Consider the following 22,316-nt stretch of genomic DNA (forward strand, 5'->3'; position numbering starts at 1 on the left):
CTCTCATTCCCCTTCCCTATCTCCCTTTTCTTCCTATTTTCCCCTTCCCTTCTTCTGTCTCGCTCAACCTTTCCCTTATCAAGGTCTATCTAATATCAGGAAAAGCTTTACTAAGTTCAGTCCCACTGAGCTAAAAGCCCCATTTAGGTGGCAGGAGGCCTCCTGTTCAACTTGATGAGAAAGGCTCCAAAGAGAATACTCTCCAGTGGTTGTTCCCATCAGAGAAAGCCACATCTTTCCACATGCTGCTGCATTGTGGCATTCAGCCCACACACCAGAGAATCAGGCATCTGCACAATGTATGAGCATCCAAACTTTTGTCAATAGGCTTTGAGAAAGGAGATTTTTATCCCCTGAGTAATGCAGTTTGAAGTTCAGTAAGCTTATGAGTCTGAACTGAGGCCAAATTGAGGTAATACAAAGTGCCAGGAAAAAACAGTATATTATTCTGAGTAGCTTTGTTAGAATTTGTACTGTTTTTGAGATGAAATCAATACATTCTATTGTGTGTTTACATAGGCTTTGCACATAGTAGGCTCTCAATATTAAAAAAAAAAAAAAAAAAAAGAGCCCTAAGCAGCATAAGACATCCAGGATTTGCATATCCCGCCTAACCCTCCCACCCCAGCCCTATCCAAATTTAGAAAATGCCTATAGACAACAGCTTTTAATAGCATAGAAACAATTAAGTTTAGCAATGAATTAGCAAGAATATCTAGTTAATGATACATTTTTCCTCCCTCCTTCCCCCTGTTCTATCCCAACCCAGGTACATTTCTTTCCAGGCATAATCCTACCCTGTTCCACCATAGCAACTGTTTCATGACATCTCAAACCTCTGCTGATGAATCTCATATCTCAATGTCTCTGGCTCCTCTTCACTGGATAGAACCCAGTTTTTCCCCCAGTAGGGATTTTGTGTCCCTGGATCCCCCTATTATTGGGAGCATTCAGGATGAGCACTTTTCCCTGAAGTGGTTCTGTATCTCTTCCTCTCCTCCCAAGAGGAGGAACTGAGGTTTTTTTTTTTTTTTTTTCCCAAGAAGATTATTTGAAACCATTTTTAAAAATTTTCAAAACACATGCAAAGTTTTTAACATTCATTCACCCTTGAAAAACCTTGTGTTCCAAATTTTTCTCCCTCCCTTCCCCCTGCCTCCTCCCCTAAACAGCAAATAATCCAGTGTGTGTTAAACATGTACAATTCTTCTATACATATTTCCACAATATTCATGATGCACAAGAAAAATCAGAACAAAAGGAGAAAAAATGAGAAAGAAAACAAAATGCAAGCAAATAACAACAACAAAAACAGTAAAAATACTATGTTGTGATCCACACTCAATCTCCTCTCTCTGGGTGCAGATGAATCTTTTCATTGCAAGTCCATTAGAACTGGCCTGAATCCAACGTTACTGTTGAAAAGAACCGCATCTATCAGAATTGATCATCATATAATCCTGAATGTTTTCCTGGTTCTATTCATATCATTTAGCATCAATTCATGCAAATTTCTCCAGGCCTTTCTGAAATTATCCTATTGAACATTTCTTATAGAAAAATGATATTCCATAATATTCATATATCATAATTTATCTAGCCATTTTCCAACTGATGGGCATCCCTTCAGTTTCCAGTTCCTTACCATTACAAAAAGGGCTGCTGCAAACATTTTTGCACATATGGGTCCTTTCCCCTTTTTTAATGATCTCTTTGAGATACAGGTCCAATAGAGACACCACTGGATCAAAGGGTATGCCCAGTTTAATAGCCCTTTGGGTGAAATTCCAAACTGTTCTCCAGAATGATTGGATCAGTTCACAACTCCACCAGCAATGTATTAGTGTCCCAGTTTTCCCACAACTCCTCCAACATTTATCATTATCTTTTCTTGTCATCTTAGCCAATCTAAGAGGTGTGTAGGTAATTTGCATTTCTTTGAGCAATGGTGATTCAGAACATTTTTCATATGACTAAAAATGGTTTTAATATCTTCATCTGAAAATCGTTCACATCTTTTGACCATTTATCAATTGGAGAATGGCTTGCTTGTATTTCTATAAATTTGAGTCAATTTTCTATATATTTTAGAAATGAAAACTTTATCAGAACCCTTGGGTGTAAATTTCCCCCCAGTTTTTTGCTTCCCTTATAAACTTGTCTGCATTGGTTTTATTTGTACAAAACCTTTATAGTTTAATATAATCAAAATTATCTATTTTACATTTCATAATGTTCTTCATTGGCCATAAATTCCTTCTTTCTCCACAAATCTGCAAGGTAGATTATCCTTTGTTCTTCTAATTTGCTTATGTATAATATGTGCCTTTATGTCTAAATCATGAACTCATTTCAACCTCATCATGGTACAGTGTTATTAGGTGTTTAATCAATGTCTATTGAAACCGTTTTTCTTGTTGTTAGCCTTTCACATATTTTTAAAATATATCCAAGATATCATAATGGTTAATTATGATCTCTTGTTAAGAATTGGAATGAACTGGGGGCAGCTAAGGTGGTATGCTAGCTCTGAAGTCAGGAGGACCTGAGTTCAAATTTGGTCTCAGACACTTAACAGTTTCTAGCTGTGTGACCCTGGGCAAGTCACTTAACTCCAGTTGCCTTAGAGGAAACAAAGAATTGGGATGAACTGTATGAATCACTGAATCTTGGAGGATAACCCATCTTTTTGTATCAGCACAAGCAGACTTTTTCAAAGACGTTCTCAATTCAGTACTTAAAAAAAATCAATTAACAAATGATCATTTGATTGAATTAAATGCATTTCTTTTTGGACAAGACTTCTGATTTTATCATTATGGGAGCTTCTGTTGAGGGATTCCCTATACTAATATATATCAGCACATCTCTACAGCTGATGTCTGGCACACAGTAAACATTTTATAAATGTTTGGTATTGATTTAATTGCCTTAGAGAATCATCAGGACCCTGGTTGATTAACTTAGGATACACAATTTCTCTGTGTCATAGGTAGGACTTGAATCCATTGTGTTTTTAACTCCAAACTCCAGATGCCATATACTATACAATCTCTATCAACCAACATTTATTAAGCACCCACTGTGATTTTGTGCTCAATGTGAGAGCTTCAAAAATGAAAATAACAGTCTCTGAACTAAGAAATGTAGCCAATGTTCCTTTATACTAAAGACAGTACCCCATATCAACAATAAGCAAAATGCAAGGAAACGTAAGATGGAGGCAAAAGAGAAATTTGAATAAATAACTGAAAATTTGAGATTAAAGAGAAAACTTTAGCTCTGGGAAGTTGGGGCAGTTTGATAGGAAAAAATGGCATCAAAGCTAAAGCTCAGCACCTAACTAACCCATACTGCTCTAGGGTTAAGTTTATTTGTTCAAAAAGGGACTGATACAGTGAAATGCAGAAGACAGTTTGAAGGAAGAATACCAAAGACATCTTTGAGGGTGTGAGAGATACAGGATGTAGGGAGCAGTATGGCAGGGTAGGAGGGGCATGTATAGTGACACAGAGGACAATCCCATTGCTTTTCCCCTTTTCACCACCTACGTGGGTCCCTGGAGAACAGTTGGACTTCGAGTCTTCAAAGGTCTGAGAGGTGAGGGGATCATAATGTCACCTACTTTATCTATAGTGAGGCTCAAATGAAATGTCATATATAAAGTGTTTGCAAACCATAAATTGTAATAGAAATGATAACTCATTATTTTAACTATTTTACAAAGAACATTAATTAGCCAAGAATTAAACAACTGACCCATGAGAACTTAATTTATTTTGTGTTCCTGACCTATTTAGCCATCTGGTAAAGTTCATGGATCTCTTCTGAAAATAATGTTTTTTAAAATATAAAATTTCAAAGGAAATTAATTTTTCTGAACTATTACTAAAATACATGTATTTCTTAAAGTTCATAGATCCCAAGTTAAGAACCCCTATCTAAGACTTAAAGCAGAAGCAGACCTTATTTATATTTCCTTTCCTAAAATTACAAATAAGGAAACCAAGGAAGTGATTTGCCAAAGGTTATACAGATAAGAAGTAGTAAGTTGGAGAGGCAGGTATGGAATCCACATTTCAGACTCCAGACTTGGTGTCCTTTTTCTTACTCCTTGGTCCTCCTTGGGCATCACAGTGTGGTTTTAAGACCCAGAAGAGCACCCTGTTTCATTACCCAGCCCTTGGAGAAGGAAGTTTTAAGGCAAATAACTCAGGTCTTTGTGGATCTAACCAAAGCAGGTGACATTGTCAGCTACCAGGGCTACAGAGGTGCCTTTTCAAAGCTTGGCTCTCTCCTGAAATGTGTGCTGAGCCCATCCATCAGCCGTCCCACTGCCTGCCAGAGAGGATCTCCACAGAGAGCACCCTGTCAGCTGGACTCAAAATGTCAAATGCAATCAGACAGGACTGTGTTTTGGTGTAGGCCCTCTGAGGAGATTTCTGTGCCATGATGATTGATGATGCCAACAGGGACGTGATACCAGGGATTTTGATTTCATTTCACACATCTGGCAATCTCTTTAACCAGAGCAGCTGCAAACCCCCCTTTGCAGTAACTCAGAGCTTTTGGGGGGAAGACCCTGGACACAGACCACTCTAAGCCTGGTCCAAAGGCCTTCAGCCTCTGATTGAACAAAAATCCTCAACTCCTGATGTTTTCTAAAACTTGCTGATTTCTGTGGAACTGAAATAAAAATGGAGCAGTGAAAGGCACAGATCTGGAAATAGAAAGACTGAAGTTCAGGATCCACAATTGTCATTAATGAGCTGTTATCATCTTAAACATTATTTAGCTTTTGTGCCTCAGTCTTCTCATCTCTAGTCAGGACCTTCCTCCCTACTTCATGGTTAGTTATGAGTATCAAATATAATCATTTTGTTATTATCATAATAAACAGTATAAATATTTATAGTATAAATTCTATATATTATATATATTTATATATAGTATGCTATATATACTATTGTGTTAAAAACAAAATAAATACTTAAATGTTTACAAAATATTATTTTGAGCTTTACCTTGGCTGTGAGATAGGTATTATTATCATAATAACATGTTGCATTTTAAATTAAATGTCAAACTCTTTGGTATTTTATCCCTGAGACATAGTAACACAGGGATAACACAGGATGACTACTTCATTTTAAGTGGATATTCAGTTCAAAAAACAAAGATCCCCAAGAATAATCCAATTCACCATTTTCAAAATGGAGTACATTGTTTGTCTCCCCTTCCCTATCCTTACTTGTTTCTCTTCCTAATATCCTGAGCCCCAATCAACACAAAATGACTTAGTTCTATTTGGATGTACATCCCTACATCATGATTCCCTCTTCCTGCCGTAGTGATCTGGGATTCACTTCCCCAATTGATTCTGTCCATCTCAATAATTGAGGAAGCCATACTCTTGAAGAAGAGAGTTTAGAATATTTCTATTTAGCAAAATTCTTTAGAAAAGAGTATTTCTCCTATAATTATCTTATGATTATTCAGAGACAAGATGAATTCTTTCCATTGCTACACATACTACAGCACTTACACATTACTACAATTCAAAACCATGGAATTCAGAGTTGGAAGAGATTTTGTTGGCAATCATGAAGACTGGATAGAAAAACATTTTCCTACTAGAAAAAAAACCCCACTATAACATACCCAACAAGTGATTATTCAAGTTCTGCTTGAAAATCTCATTGAGGAGATAGCTATCCACTACCTCTCACAACATCCCATTTCCTTTGTATGCAGATCTTAATTGTAAGGAAGCTGTAATGTTTTTTCTTCTTAGATCAAATCTACTTTTGGTTTGATCTGAAATCTGAAAAGTTCTGAAAGTTTTATTCTATTCCTAGTTTTCATCTTTTAGGGCAAAAATGGAACAAGTCTAATTCTCTACTATACTCAAATATAACTATTATGGTCTCTCCTAAGTCTTCTCTTTATCAAGTTAAGAACTTCTCCTTGCTTTAGCCACTTCTTATAGGACATGGATTTAAGGTCTTTATCCATTTGCCATCCTCTGAACTTTTATTTAACATTCTTAAGCTTATTGTTAATATCTAAACTCTGCTCTATACATGATCTCACTAGGAAAAAAACATAGTGAGACTACTATTATATACTGTCTTTCTCCTATTTTTATAAACTATGCTTCCCAATGCAGCCTAAGGTAGCACTATCTTTTGGAGAGATAAGGGAGCTGCTATATCACACTGTTGACTCATTTAACTTACACTCCTTTCAATTTCATTAAATTGAACAAAAGTTGATTGAATCCCTAATATGTATAAGGCTCTGTCTTTGTTTGAGCAAAAGAAACAAAAAACAAATAAGATATATTCCCTGCCTGAACAGAACTCAAAGTACAATGGAGGGAAAAAAAGAAGCATGTAATCAAATGGCCCTTGTTTAATGGTTTGTTTTTCCTAGTACTGGAAAGACGTGCAAAGGTTCATTTCTATCATCCCCCCCACTCCCAAGAAAGACAGCATCTTAACCATCTTTATTAGACATGTGGTTTTATTCCATTTTTCAACACCTACAAAGAAGCTGAGAAACTATGCACCATTATGCTGCAGCTATTCAGGAAATGACTTAAACACCTGGAAAAGTAATTATCTAAAAACACCTGCTGAAAGTGGGGGGGGGGGAGGAAAGAAAGGCAGTTCTCCAAGGGGAAATAAATAAATAAATGATCCAATCTTCTCATTACCAAAGCCATTTCTCTACCCTTCCCTACCCACAACCCCTCCCTACCCACCCAAGACCAGAATGAGATCTTGTGTGTCAAACTTGGGGAAAAAAATTTTTTTTTCTCCTTGTTGTTTCTTTCTTTGCTTTGTCTCCATAGATGGAAGGAAACTTGATTTGCTCCAGGAAGACAATGGTCTTATCTTCAGCTGAGATCCTTATCCCTGGCTAGGTGTGCTCCAAAAGCACTTTCATATTGTAGAAATTCAGTTCCTGTAAGATAATAAGCCAGGAAAGGGAGTCTTGTCTTGACATTGTGATAAATGAGGTGAAATTTTGGAAAGGAACCAGAGTTGGTGTATTCAAGAAGAAATAAAGGACTAGTTTTATTTTAATATGAAATACAAAAATCATTTTACAAAAGTAGATTTTTTTTCAAAAGCCAAAGAGATAAGGATTATAATGGAATGACTGAGGAAGCTAAGATAATGGCAATTGATGATCAGTCCGAGGTAGATGTTATCCACCAAGCCATCAGGCCAGCTCTGTAGAAGAGCGTTTTCAAGTTTGCTATCTGCGTTTTCTTTTTCCTCATTATCATATGTATCTAGCGAACTCTTTATAGAATTATTGCTGGTGGTTGGAATGCCATCTGAAGGCAAGGAAATCAACTCAACTTTTTTCATATACAAAACTTTTCCTACCTAATGTCTCCTGTTGTTCCCCAAGTCTAAGTCCCCATAGTCACTGGCTATTGGAAGCTTTCAGTGTTTATCGCTGACCTCAAGGGTGGGGCAGCACTCTGGGTTCTATTATATCCTGTGCCCTGCAATCCTCAAGGTCTATAAACATCTGCAAGATTGTCTTTTGTAGCTATCAAAATTTAAGGTTGGAAGTTTATATATGGATCAGTATAAAAAGTATAAGTATGAACATTTTTTGCTTCCAAAATAGAGTAAGTAGAATATCAACCATAATAGACAAAAGAGCAAGGAATTTCTTTGGCATATTGAAACTGAAGTGGATCATAGAAGCCTTTTAAGAAATCTGAATTAATCTACTTGCAAAGACAAGAAAAAGATAGGGTCTAAAACTTCCTCTACCACTCTGAGATGTTGATTACAGCCACTTTTCAATTTTGTTAATGCTTCATGACTTCATTTTGTTTTGGTTTTTTTTTTTTTTTTTTAACAAAAACATTGGAGTGGTTTGTCATTTTCTTATCCAGTTCACTTTACAGATAAGGAAACTGAGGCATACAGGGTTAAGTACTCAAAGTCACACAGTGTCTAAGGCCATATTTGAATTCAGGAATGTGAATACATTGAATAGAAGTTTGGTCAGAGATTTTGAAACAATGATGCCCCAAAGAGTACCTTGAATTCAGGTAAAATTTTTAGGGACCAAAAGCTGAAAACAATGCATTATGCTAATGTTGTAAAGATATTCATTCTATTAACACAATAAAATGTTACACCTCTGTGGTCCAACAATTTTGCTTTCATTCTCTCACCTGCTGTAGATTGGACTCCTGACGACTACTACGAATATAGTACTGAATATTATGACCATGAAATAAGTAATGCATCTGATTATCAAGAGTATATTGATTGGACCTCTATAGAAATTGGTAAGAAAATCATCTTATTTGGAATGTGATAGATGGGATACTTGGAAGGAAAGGAAGGTCATACTTGGATCTGTGTTCTCTTTAGACTGTCTCTCCTCATTATCACATGTATTGTCTCCAAAATGTCAAAAGAATTATTTAGATAATGTTGTATTTAGGATTTTTTTCCTTTGAGAATTATAGAATCACTTGAAGGGACATGGAGATTATTTATCTCATCAACACCCTCATTTTCACCAATGAGGAAACTGAAGTCTGGACAAGGTGGTTAAATGAAAATCATTATGTTGGTTAATAGTAAATAAGGATTAGAACTCATTAGAGTGCTGACTTCTGGACCACAAAGCCAATCATATTTTTATCTTTTATCACAGCATAAGCTCTTATACAGGTCACAAGCAGAAAAGGCTGTAACTGCATTGTGGTGGTGGGACCCAAGGGAGAAAATAACAGCCTGCTTGCTATTGGCAATTATTAACCTTTCCAAGTCTTAGTTTCTTTATCCTTAAAATGGAGCTAAAACTACTTGTTCTTTGTGACCAAACTGTTGCTGAGAAAACTTTTGTAAAAATGTGAGTTATTTACAAGCTCAAGATTGATTTTTAAAGTCTCTTCTCTTCCAATAGCATTATGGTAATCTGTTAGAGGTCATGTCCTTCTCAGTATGAGAGATTTTTTTCTTGTTATTTAGCTTGCTATTATTTTAATAAATGCATTTTACTAATAATTTTAATAGAAAAGTAATATCCTTAAATTTAGTAAATTAGAAAAATTTATTTAAAAGTAGAAGATCGTGAAAAAGTAGAAGATCTCCTTGAAAATTCTTTGTTCATGTGTCACCTGCACCTAGCACAGTGCCTGGTACATAATTAGTGCTTAATAAAGGTTAGTTGTTTGCTTGATTTATCAGCAATCACTGCAGACAATTTCTTCTTTCTAAATACTACAGATTTGTGCCAGCCCAATCCTTGTATGCATGGTGGTGATTGTGTTATAAATGGAGACAACTTCAAATGTAACTGTCCTGCCCCGTTTACTGGGGGAAAATGTCAAGCTGGTGAGTGTGTTTTTCTAGATTTTGTCTTTGAATCCTTTACACTGTAAAGGAAATATACCCTGCCCCTATTCTCAACCCTCTTTCTGGATTATAAAAAGATGGGTCAAACTGACTTTGGAAGAGGAGCTAAATGTGGATCTAGTTATTCTGGCAAGAGGATTTCTGGAGTTAAGTGGAGCTTCTAGTTAAAGAACTAAGACTGCTGTATGAGGATGTATTTTTTTATAATATTATCCCTTGGATTCATTTTTCCAAATTATCCCCCCCTCCCTCTACTCCCTCCCCCCGATGATAGGCAATCCCATACATTTTACATGTGTTACAATATAACCTAGATACAATACATGTGTGTAAATACCATTTTCTTGTTGCACAATAAGCATTAGATTCCAAAGGTACATGTAACCTGGGCAGCTATTAGTGCTAACAATTTACATTCACTTCCCAGTGTTTCTTCTCTGGGTGTAGCTACCTCTGTCCATCATTGATCAACTGGAAGTGAGTTGGATCTTCTTTATGTTGAAGATTTCCACTTCCATCAGAATACAATGAGGATGTATTCTGATGGAAGTGGATATCTTCGACAAAGAGAAGATCTAATTCAGTTCCAATTGATCAATGATGGACAGAATCAGCTACACCCAGAGAAGGAACACTGGGAAATGGGTGTAAACTGTTTGCATTTTTGTTTTTCTTCCTAGGTTATTTTTACCTTCTGAATCCAATTCTTCCTGTGCAACAAGAGAACTGTTCAGTTCTACACATATATATTGTATCTATGTATATATACAAATATTATATATATAAAATATAACATATCTTATATGTTATGGTATAACATATTTAACATGTATAAGACTGCCTGCCATCTAGGAGAGGGGGTGGAGGGAGGGAAGGGAAAAGTCGAAACAGAAGTGAGTGCAAGGGATAATGCTGTAAAAAATTACCCAGGCATATGTTCTGGCAATAAAAAGTTATAATTTAAAAAAAAGAACTAAGGCTGGAGTAAGAGAGCTAAAGGAGGAATGTAAGGAGAGAAAATAGTTTATTCAAGATCACACTATGAACTAATAGCCCATCCTAAAGAACTCAATCTGGAGTTGGGAGATCAGAGTCTGAATCCCGGGTCTATCCCTTCCTTGCTACATGAATCCAACTCATTCTACCTTTTCAAGATTTCCACTCCTCATCTGCAAAATGAGAATAATACTTGTAGATTTTCCACCATGATGTTGTTGTAAGGAAAGTGTTTTATATACTTTAAAGTGCTACAGAAAATACTTTAAAATATAAAATTATTGTTTAGATATACTATTAATAATTTCAATATTAATACAGTAATGTTATATGATATACAATTGTAATACTATCAATAATTTATAATTGTGATATATGGTTATAATAATGTTGACTATGTATATATTATATATTATATTAATAATATATAATTAATTAAATATATTACTACTTTAAGCTCTTCCTACTGTAGTTGTAACAGTTTTGATAACTGTACAATAAAAGGGTTGGACTAGGTAATTTTAAAAAATATTTTATTCTGAATTTAACAAGCATCAAATAAAATAGGCATTTCAATTCACATAGTGGAAAACATAATTACATGCAAACTGCAGATTTTATTAAGTGTGACTTACATTTCTTTTTAAATATATATAACAAGTTAAAACTATAGCTTTCAAAACTATCCTGCTCATTTGTGCCTTCTTTGTGGCCTTTTTATTTTTTTCTCTGCATTTAAAAAAATGCTTTAATCACTTTCTTGTGCTTCTTTTTTTCCTTCTATTCTATGCCAATCTTCTCTTTCCCTTCTACCTCACACCCCATTAGGAAAATAAAGAGAAATAAAAACAAAGCTCTTTTAACAAATATACATGAACTAGAAAATCTTAAAAGTCTCTTTCAATTCCATCTTTATGATTTTTTAGTCCCCTAATTAATACATTTAAGTAAACTCATTGATAAAGGCACAAATTGACATGACTATCTCCCCTATTCTGAAAAAGCCCTCATGTGATCCATCCTCATGAACTATCATATATCTTTTCTTCCCTTTGTAGCTAAACTCCTAGAAAAGATATTCTCCACTTTTTTCCCACTTTCTCTCCTCTTACTCTCTTCTTCACCTCTTATAATCTTTAACTGCTCTCTCCAAAGTTACTAATGGTCTTGTAGTTGCCATATCTATTGACCTTTTTACAATCCTCATTATCCTTGTTCTTTTTGTAGACTTGACATTGCAAAGGTTGAGTATCATTGAATTTATAGGTGAAAGACAACACAGTGAGAAAAATACACCAAATCAATGTTACAATCTTTTGGGGGTTTTGCCTATTAGATATCAATTGTAGATTTTATTTCCTTTTTTATTATTTTAAGCTGCTTGAAAGCAGGGACCATGCCATTTTCATCTTTATATTCCCAGAGCTAAGCACAATGCATGGCAAATAGTAGGTACTTAATAAATATTTATTGAATTTCTGTCCTCCCTTTCCTACGAATCTGTTATAGTACGTAACACATGCCGGAAAAATCCTTGTGTCAGAGGAGAATGTCTCATTATCCAGACTCCACCCTATTACAAATGTGCCTGTAACCATCCATATGGGGGTCCACACTGCTCAAAAGGTAAGTCATGAGTGGAAGTGGAAGAGAAAACTTGTTTAAGCTGATCTTATGTTTAGATATGGTTGACACTATGTACAGAGGGCAAGGTCTTTGCTAAAATGGCTCCAGCCAACCTTTCTAGACTTAGTTTGCATCCCTTCTCCTCCAAAGTCTGGACTTCTTTTTGCTATTAGCTGAATTAAAAACCTTTGTCTTTTGGGTCTCTAAGCCTCTAAAAAGACATTCTTACCTCGGATTCCCAGTACCCTAATACATCTTATGCACCATCTCCTATAAGAAGCATTTCCATATTCCCTGAGTAGTTAGGACTCTGTGGCCCTCCCTAAATTACCTTGTATCAACTTCTTGATGTACATACTGTATCCCCCAGGAGAAAATAAACTTGAAGGCAAGAACTGTTTTGTTACCATTTTCATAACTCTAATACTTAGCATAGCACCCAGAAAATTGGCTCGTTTGTTGGTTATTTATTGTTTGTTATATTGTTGAAATAGAGCCATCTATGGATAGGTCTTATCATTTAATATATGTGATATAACAATCAATTATTCAGTGTTATCATTTAATAACAGTTGTGACACAAAGTAATAGGAATTTGAATGATCAAGGAAGCAATAACTTCTGAGGGCTGGATATTGTATGTGATCATTCAGTAAAATTTACTTGATATTTACTAAGAGTCTTGAGGTATCAATCAACCTTCCTTTCTCAAAGATATCAACTCAAAATTCACTACCTCCAGGAAACTTTCCTAGATTTCATTTTAAGATCCTCTGTTTATGTTTTTTTTTGTTTGTTTTGCATAGCAACATTTATTGTTGCTTCCTAAGAGTTCCAAACTCCTCTCTTTGGCCAAAAGTGTCCTATCTCCCCAACTAACTATAAAATCATAAGGGCAGAGTCTATATTATTAATATCCTCAGCATCTCTCTCAAGAGTTCAAGACTGTGTATACTAAATTCTCAACCAGTGATGTTGATTGACTGGATTCCTGACAGTCAACATCCATTTATTAAGTATTTACAATGAGACAGGCTAAGGGATAAAAGGAAAGGAAAAAACATGATTCCTGACCTATCTATGAAATATCTAATTAGGATACCTGTGCAGCTGTTGGTAATATAAAACTGGAGTTCAGGAAAGAGTCTTCCACTCATTATATAGAACTAAGAATGGAAAGAATAGTTGAATCCATAGGAATCAATGAGATCTTCAAGTTAGTATAAAGCAAATAGGGAAGAGGAGCCAGGAACAGACTTTTTTGGGGGGAGAAAGGACACTCACATTTCGTGAATAAGACCTGGGTGAAGATGAAGATCCATCAGAGAGCAAGAAGGAGCAGTCTGACAGATAAGAGAACCAGAAGAAAGCACTTTCAAGAAAACCTAGAAATGAGAGATTACCCATTTTTTAAATAGAGTAATGAAAAATGTCAAAGGCTGGAGAAGTTAACCAGAGGATAACTGTGTGACCTTGGGGCCAGAGCTCTATTTACTAAACCATCTACCTACCTAAAGATAGTCAAAAGATGGCTTCTAATGCCAAATCTCAGTTTAAAGGGAAAGACAACATGCAAACAACTATGTGCAAACAAAATGGACTAGAGATAGTCAACAGAAAAAAGACAGTAAAGTTTTGGAGTTTTTTAGTTTTCAATTTAAAAATTTTTTATAGTATTTTATTTTCCAAATACATGCAAAGATAGTTTTTTAACATTCATTTTTGTAAGACTATTAACAAAATTTTCCCTCCTTCCCTTATTCTCCAATCATCAAGACAGCAAGGAACCTGATACAGATTAAATATGAGCAATTCTTTTAAACAAATTTCAATATTTATCATAGTGTACAAGGGAAATAAGGTCAAAAGGGAAAAAAACATGAGAAAGAAGATCCATAATTCTATCTCTGAGTGTGGATGGCATTTTCCATCCCAATTCTATTGGAATTGTCTTGAATCACAGCATTGTTGAGAAGAGTCAAGTCCATCACAATTAATCATCACATCATCTTGTTACTATGCACACTTTTCTCATGGTTCTACTCGAAGAAGATACTAAAGTTAAGGGCAGTCAGACAGAGGATAGATATGGGATGAAGAGGGTAACAGAGGATTAAATATGGCACATAGGTCAAAAATCTTGGTGACTGGGAGGATGGGAGGATGGTGATAACCAAATAGTAATAGAGAAGTTAATAAAAAGAAGCTAAATTGAGATTAGATTAAGTAACTGGTAAGGTCCTTCCAGCTCTAAATCTTTTCATACCTAGTTATAGCTAGCTCAGTTAATGAAGTGAAACAAGTATATGCTTTTCCATTTACTCCTAGGTAAAGTCTATAGGTAGAGAACCAAACTAGCCTTCCTATCAAGTCAATCTCAGAGGGTGTGGAAGAGCAGCTATGGAGCCATACTAGAAGACCAGAGAAAGAATATAAGCCACAAGACAAAATAGAGATTAACCAAAGTTTTGGGTTGAGATGGAATCTTGTTAATTTATCTTAAGTAAGAGTCAACTCACTACCGAGTGCTTAAGGGTAGGATCAGAAAACACAAATTTCTATCTCACCCCACAAATCTAACCCCTAGGTCTTCTGGCTGTGGCCGTGCCTCCCCCTCCTGTAAAATGAACCACAGCTGCTATTGTAGGCAACAACAAACATTATGGTGATTTGTCTTATCACTAAAATATATCAACTGGATGTATAGCTAGGGAAAACTCTCTTCCTTCCAGTTCCAAGGCTGTGTATTCTCTTTATGAAGGAACTCACTGACTCTACTTTCCTTTTTGACAGTCTTTACATCATGCAGACCAAATCCCTGCAAAAATGGAGGTACCTGCAAGAGGAACAGGCAGAGATCCAAGTTTACATGTAGCTGTCCTGATGGATTCAGAGGGAAATTCTGTGAAATAGGTATGGTCATTTCCTATACCCAAGACCAAGAGAGCCAAACAACATTCCTTGGAAACAGCCTGTATCTCCTATTGAAATTGAGTTTACTTAAATTCTAGCACTTAGGAATTAAAATTCCTTTCAGTGTCTGCTTCTGCTATTTCTGCCTTTCTAGAATGGAAATCACAAGTGTAGTTAATTTCTGATTTGACCAATTCTGTGTAAAGATCAAACTTAACCAGACTTGAATATACTCGCATCATGTTCATATAATTATTTCTTTGGCCTACTTGGGCTACTAGGGCTACTACTACTCATTCATGGCCAATTTTCCACATATTAACAAATACATGTTCTAAACCTTGGGAAAAGGATTGGAAATTCAACCCATACTACTTTCTGAGACATCGGTATTATCATTTAGGGTAGCAAAAGTAATAATAATTATATTATTTTATAATTTTTCTTGCTACCAGCTACTCAGCCCATTCCCCAGAGAGGAATGGAAGAATAGCTATTTTCTTTTGTTTTGTCTTTTTTTCTTGGAGGTCCTGAAGACTGTTATGAAGACAAAGGCCTCAACTACCGAGGAAAAGTCAGTAAGACAATCAACCACAACACCTGCCTTCATTGGAACTCTCACCTTCTCTTGAAGGAAGCTTATAACGTTTTTATGGAAGATGCCACATTACATGGTATTGGTGAACACAACTATTGCAGGTAAAAGAATCTTTACCATTTGTCTCTGATAACTAAGGACTAATGAAAGGATTTAACAAAGAGTCTGCTAGATAGTAGGTGTTATATATGATTCTTCCTATTCTTTCTTCTCTTCTTTTAGTTATTGTTATTATTATTACTCTACCACCCTTTAATTTTTTGTAGCAGGTTTGTAGGAAATCTTAGGAGAGTATCAATCGGGGGAGGAGGTTGACATATTTCATCTCCTGGCTGAAAAGACTCAGAGAGAGATTGTGATCACCTTTCACCAATCAAGCCTCCTTTTTTCCATCCCATAATACGATCTGGTTTTATTCAAAGGGTTCTTTGATCAGTTCCTATTGATTCATTTGTACTGGGATGCATTCTTTTTAGGAATCCAGATGGCGACAAAAGTCCTTGGTGCTTCATTCAATTGGACAAAAACACATTGAGTTGGGAGTTCTGTGATATCACTTCTTGCTCATCTTCAGGTAAGTCTGGTAGAAGTCTAAACGCATAGCTATTTGGTTATATGTGTGTATGTTTGCATATATGTACACATATTGTATGTATTCACATGTGTAATGTGAATTACACATTAATTGTGTAACTCACATTACAGAGATAGAACATCTTGGCAAAAAGAGATCTTAGTGATTGTCTCAAGAAGAATAAGAATAACTGATTAATTTTTTAAAATTCTTATTATTTCAAAAGTAAAAAAAATAATAAACTCTCATTTTTTTAAAGAATAAGAAGAAAAGACTCTTGAGACAATCTGGTGTCCTGCCAACTCTTCCTTTATGCAGATGACAGATTAGAATCAGAGTACTTACTCCTAAGAGAATGTCTAAGGGCAGAAGAACATTTATGGATAACAGAATATCTGTAATCAACAAAGCAAAAGAAAAGTAGTTTTAAATAGTACTTTTCCTCAGCTAGAAATCCCCTCCATCTCCAGCTCCCCTCCATTCCCCCACCTCTCCAAACCCAATCTGACTCCTTTAGCCAAAATATAAATCAACAGAACAGCAGCTACAAGCAGCAAAATACATTCTGTATCATTGTCCTAGGCATCATGAGTTTATAAGCACTAGATTCTAGAGGTTGTACTAGAACAGGAGGAAACCTGGAATCTAAGCGGCCCTAATGATAAGGAGAAGGGAAGGGGAGATTGAGCGTGGGCAGAAGTGGACAAGGAACAAGATATGGGAAATGGGAAAGTTCTGGAAAGCAAGATGAGTTCAGGCAAACCTAATGTATCTATGGAAGACTTTGATCTTAGGTCTATACATCCAAATGAAAAATATGAAAATGTCATTATATATGGGTTATAATATTCTATGTCTCTGACTATCATACAAAAGAATAGTGAAAATATGACCATTGATGAGTTAGCAGATCTTTTCAATTAGTGTGAGGTTATCAAAATTTAAAAAATAAATTTAAAAAGGAAATATTAAATATTGATATTATTTTATGACAATATATAATATAATATTATAAAGGAAATATTGAAAAGGATGATGCTTTTTAAAATAAAATTTCAAATGTTTATAAATGGTATAAATAAATAAATAAGTCCATGGTTTCTGATCTTAAGGAACTCACCTTCTGATGGGGCCAATATGCAAATAATTCAGAGAAAAATACACACAGAAAGGACAGACAGAGAAACAGAAGCAGAGAGAAACAGAAAAGAGACAGCAAGAGAGAAGAGGAGAGACAGAGACAGAGACAAGGAGACAGAAAGACAGAGATGAGAGACAGAGAGAGGAGAAATAAAGAAACAGAAACAATGAGACAAAGAGAGAAACAGACAGAGAGGAGAGAGAGAGAGAGAGAGAGAGAGAGAGAGAGAGAGAGAGAGAGAGAGAGAGAGAGAGAGAGAGAGAGAGAGAGACTGATAGGAAGAGAAGGAGGAGGAGGAGGAGGAGGAGGAGGAGGAGGAAGAGGAGGAGGAGGAGGAGGAAGAAGAGGAGGAAGAGGAGGAAGAGGAGGAGGAGGAGGAGGAAGAAGAGGAGGAAGAGGAGGAAGAGGAGGAGGAGGAGGAGGAGGAGGAGGAGGAGGAGGAGGAGGAGGAGGAGGAGGAGGAGGAGAAGGAGGACGAGGAGGAGGAGGAGGAGGAGAGCAGAGAACAAAAGAGACCCATAGAGACAGAGAGGGAAAATAAAGAGGGGAGAGAAACAGAGAGACAGACAACACCCCCACACACACACATACACACAGAGAAAAAGACAGTCACAGAGGAGAGACAGACATCAGAGATAGAGACAGAAACAGAGATGGAGAGAGAGGAGAAGAAAAGAAGAGACAGAGACTGAAAGGTCATGTTAAGGGAAGGTATCAACCATGGGGAGAGAAGGAGGAAGAGGTCCCCTAGAGAAGATGGGAGGTGACCAGAGAAGTCAGAGAATAGTTTCATTTGCTTGAGGTATGAACAAACACTCTTTTCAGTTTAATCCAAAACTGAAACAATAAATCACGTCTTGATCTGTAGATTTCTGAGGTGGGAACAAGTCTCAGTGTGGTTAGAGATGGCTTTGGGAGAGATGGCTCCCAAGATTCTTTCCAATATCAAAGCTTTCTATTGTGAGAGTCTATGGAGCAGAAGTGGTTCAGTAATTGGAGTTCTGAGTCTGGAAGATGAGTTCAAACACAGTCTCTGACACTTACTAGCTATATGATCCTGGGAAAGTCATTGAACTCAGTTTATTGATCTATAAAATGGAGATTATACCATGGCTGTCTCTCAGGGTTATCCTGAGGTTAAAATGAGATAACTAGATGATGCTGTGGATAGAGCTGCTGGCCTGGAGTTGGAGGACCTAAGTTCAAATCAGGCCTTAGACACCACAGGCTATTTGACCCTGTGCAAGTCATTTAACCTTATTTGTCTCAGTTTCCACATTATTTTTCTGACTCCAAATTTTCTTATTGAAAAGATAATACCTGTCTCCTGCATATTTCCTGGGATCAAATGAGATAATATATGTAATTCACTTTCAAAATTATCAAACTTTTTCCCCTTAAAAAGGAATAGAATAGAAATAAGAACTTTGTGTCTGAATTCTAAGTCCTATTTCTTCTACCAAGTAAGTATCTGTGTGATCTTGGTTATTTTAATAAATAATGAAGAAACTGTATTAAATAAAGTAGGTTATAAAAATCACTCCAAGATTGGTGCTCTAGTGTGGATTCATATTAGTTGATTTTTATTCCTTGTATTCTTCTTGGAGGAAAAAAAAGGTGGGACTGGCAGAGGGCAAGTGGTTGTGATGTTATTCAGATTTTGTTTTTTGCTTTGTTACCACAGATGTCATGGAGTCCTTTTGGAGTCCTATTGAGCCCTCTGTTTCAAGTGAAATGTTTGGTACCTGTGGGTTACCAGAGATAGATGCAAAAATCAAAAGGATCTATGGGGGTTTCAAGAGTACTCCAGGCAAACACCCTTGGCAGGCATCTCTCCAAGCAATTCCACCATTGACTGTCCCCTCACCCAATGGGCACTTGTGTGGAGGCACACTGATTGAGCCTTGCTGGGTTCTCACTGCTGCACACTGTGTAATGTAAGTTCAAGATGTGAGAATAGTCACCTTTCCATAACCAATAACCTAGGTGTCCAGGGTCTTGACCCTTTCCTGACAAATAATCCTGGGCAAGCAACTTAATTTCTATGAGCCTCAGCTTCCTCATCTGTAAAATGCGAAAAATGATGCTTGAACTTCGTACCTCACAATATTATAAGGAAGTTGCTTTGTTAACCATAAAACGCTCTGAAAATATTATCATTAAACAACAGATTTATGACTACTTGACATGGTTTCTTCTCCAACAAAAGATTCTTTGTTGAGGTATATTGGCCTTGCTTGATATTTTTAAAAAACACTTTGCCATTAATTATGTTCTTTTGTTTCACTCTGCTGGGTAGAATCCTTAGTAACTGCTGAGGACACAAAACTTAGGAAGGAGATCTTTCAAATCCACTGGCCAAAAATAGTCCAATCACCATATCCTAACATTATTCTAACCAAAGTTCCAAGACTAATTAGTTCCTGCTCTATATATTGATTCCTTTTATATTATTTCCTTGATCTAGTTATAAAGTGTCTTTCCCAAAAAGGAATTTCTCTTTCTCAAAAGGAAACCATTCCACCCCTAGAATTTGATAAGTTCATGGTCAAGATTGACCTGTCTTATCTATAGACAGTTGCTAGTGTAAACATTTGATGGTGACCCTTCTACCTAAGAATAGTCAGCCATTTATGTTATTAATTGTAAGAGGGCTTGCCAACCCCCTGCCACCCTAGGACATCACACAGAGTATAGCTCAGGTAATCTGAGGGTGGCCTTTTAAGGGTGAACAAGATGGTGCTAAGAGGAAGGGGGGAGCAACTGTGACAGTGCTGGTTACATAAGGCCTGTTCCACTCTAGAGTTGGGGACATGATCCCCTAACAATAAATTGTACACATGTCACCTAGAAATAGAGCAGTAAAAAAAATAGGGCTATTCTTTTATCAAATCAATTAGCCTTTACCTTGCAAATCCCTAAGGACTTTAATAATAAAAGGGGAGCTAGGAAAGAAAGATAAAGTTCTGAAAAATGGCTTATAGGAAAAAGGAGAAAGCCAGAGTCTGGAAACTTGGGGGAAAGGGACAAAGCAATCCTTTTTTTTGTCACTTATTTCCCATGTAATATTGGGTAGTGATTCAGCTTTTCTACAATCTTCAAAGTAAAATGGAAACACTAGACTTTAGGACTAAAACTGCATCCATCTCCAAATTCCTTCATCTTAAAATAGTGTGGCAAATCCTCAAAAGCTTCAATGATATTGAGTCTTTTGGGTGATATTCTCAGAATGCAGTGCCAACCGGTTTTACAAGGCAAGAGAGAACCACAGTGTCTTTCACTGGATCTTGGTCCCCTATCAATGAGTTAACAGGCATTAGAGTCTACTATAACTCATTGCCTGCCATCTAGGGAAGAGGGTAGAGGGAGGGAGGGGAAATATTTGGAAAAGAAGTGAGTACAAGGGATAATGTTGTAAAAAAAATTACCTATGCATATTACTGTCAAAAATTATAATTATAAAATTAATTTTAAAAGAGTCTACTATATCCCAGGCATTGTTCTAAGTACTGAAGATGCAAAGAAAAGCAAAAATCCCTCGTCTTAAGGAGGACATAGTTATAAGGGAGAAAACATGCAAACAAAATTTAAATAGAATAAATTGGAGATAATCTACAATGGAAAGGCATTAGCATTCAAGAGAGTTGGGAAAGGCCTCTTGTAGAGATCAAATTGAATTGGGATTTGAAGAAAACTGGGTCTTAAAGAATGCAGAGATGAGGAGGAAAAAAATTCCAGCCATGGGGGAAGGCCAGTGAAAATACCTGGAGTTGTGAGATGTGAGGAACAGCCAGAAGCTGGTGTCATTGGACTACAAAGTATGGGGTTTAGAGGGAGATAAAGGGGGAAAGAGGGAAGCATTAGAACACTAGGATAGATAGAGCTATTTTATGAAGGGCTTTGAATGCCAACCAGAGGGTTTTATATTTGATCTTGGAGATAATAGGGAGCCACTGGAGTTTATTGAATTGGAGGGGGAGGTGATAGACCTGTTCTTTAGAAAGATTAATTTGACAGCTGGAATGGAGCATGGAGTGGAGCGGGGAGAGATTTGTGGTAGGTAGATTAGCAAATTGTTGAAGTAGTCCAGGTACTTAAGGGCCTGGACCAGGGGGATGAAAGTAATAGAAGAGAAAAGAGGGAATATATAAGATATAAAGAAGATAGAATTTATTGCTGGTTAACTGAGCTGTCAATGAGCTTTAGACCAAGTGAATATGGAGCCTATAGCTATCAACTAAAGTTTTGAAACCTGACCTGCAGCTCAGTTTACTGTAACAATGATAGAATTAGGAAAAAGTGGTCTATTACCCATAAATGTTTCTAGAAGTCAATTAGTTAAAATCCTAATATGTGACATTGTCTTGGGTCACTGAACAATTTACTCATGCTTACTTGGATTTTCCAAATAACAAATGCTAGGACATATATTTTAACTTTCTATTCTCTTTCTAATTTTGCTCTTATAGGTTAAAAGCCAAACAAATACGGGTTGCTCTTGGAGTACAAGATCTGTTGAAGTCTGAATCCTATGAACAGTCATTTAGGGTGGAGAAGATATTTGTCCACCCAGATTATAAAGAGGAAGATGACATTCCTTATAATGATATTGGCAAGTGCCTTCTATTATACTCATTCCTGGGTGATTTTTCTGGGTGTTTGGATCTAGAAGACTCTAGAAAACTTGTACCAATCACAAACATTATAAAGCCTGTAAATTTTTAATTTATTTTTACATCTTTTTTTTTTTAATTCAAGCTTTTTATTTTCAAAACATATACATGGATAATTTGTCAACATTGACCCTTACAAAACCCTATGTTCCAAATTTTCCCCCCCTTCCCCTCATCCCCTCCCCTAGATGACAAGTAATCCAAAATATATTAAACATGTTAAAATATATGTTAAATCCAATATGTGTATATATTTATACAATTATTTTGCTGCACTAAAAAAATCAGATCAAAAAGGGAAAAATGAGAGAGAAAACAAAATGCAAGCAAACAACAACAAAAAGAGTGAAACTGCTATGTTGTGATCCGCACTCAGTTCCCACAGTCCTCT

General features: G+C 36.2%; 1 protein-coding gene across 1 annotated transcript in view; it reads left to right on the forward strand.

Moving 5' to 3' along the window:
• Positions 1-22,316, forward strand: part of HABP2 (hyaluronan binding protein 2) — a 59,284-nt gene that overhangs the window by 27,317 nt on the left and 9,651 nt on the right. Inside the window, exons 3-10 of the mRNA XM_074295653.1 lie at positions 8,219-8,326; positions 9,276-9,383; positions 11,910-12,026; positions 14,820-14,939; positions 15,467-15,638; positions 16,014-16,111; positions 18,937-19,189; positions 21,722-21,864. Coding sequence (XP_074151754.1) covers positions 8,219-8,326; positions 9,276-9,383; positions 11,910-12,026; positions 14,820-14,939; positions 15,467-15,638; positions 16,014-16,111; positions 18,937-19,189; positions 21,722-21,864 — 1,119 coding nt within the window. The remainder of the gene's footprint in view (positions 1-8,218; positions 8,327-9,275; positions 9,384-11,909; positions 12,027-14,819; positions 14,940-15,466; positions 15,639-16,013; positions 16,112-18,936; positions 19,190-21,721; positions 21,865-22,316) is intronic.

This window comes from Sminthopsis crassicaudata, chromosome 2 (assembly GCF_048593235.1).
Source record: "Sminthopsis crassicaudata isolate SCR6 chromosome 2, ASM4859323v1, whole genome shotgun sequence".
NCBI classification, from domain to species: domain Eukaryota; kingdom Metazoa; phylum Chordata; class Mammalia; order Dasyuromorphia; family Dasyuridae; genus Sminthopsis; species Sminthopsis crassicaudata.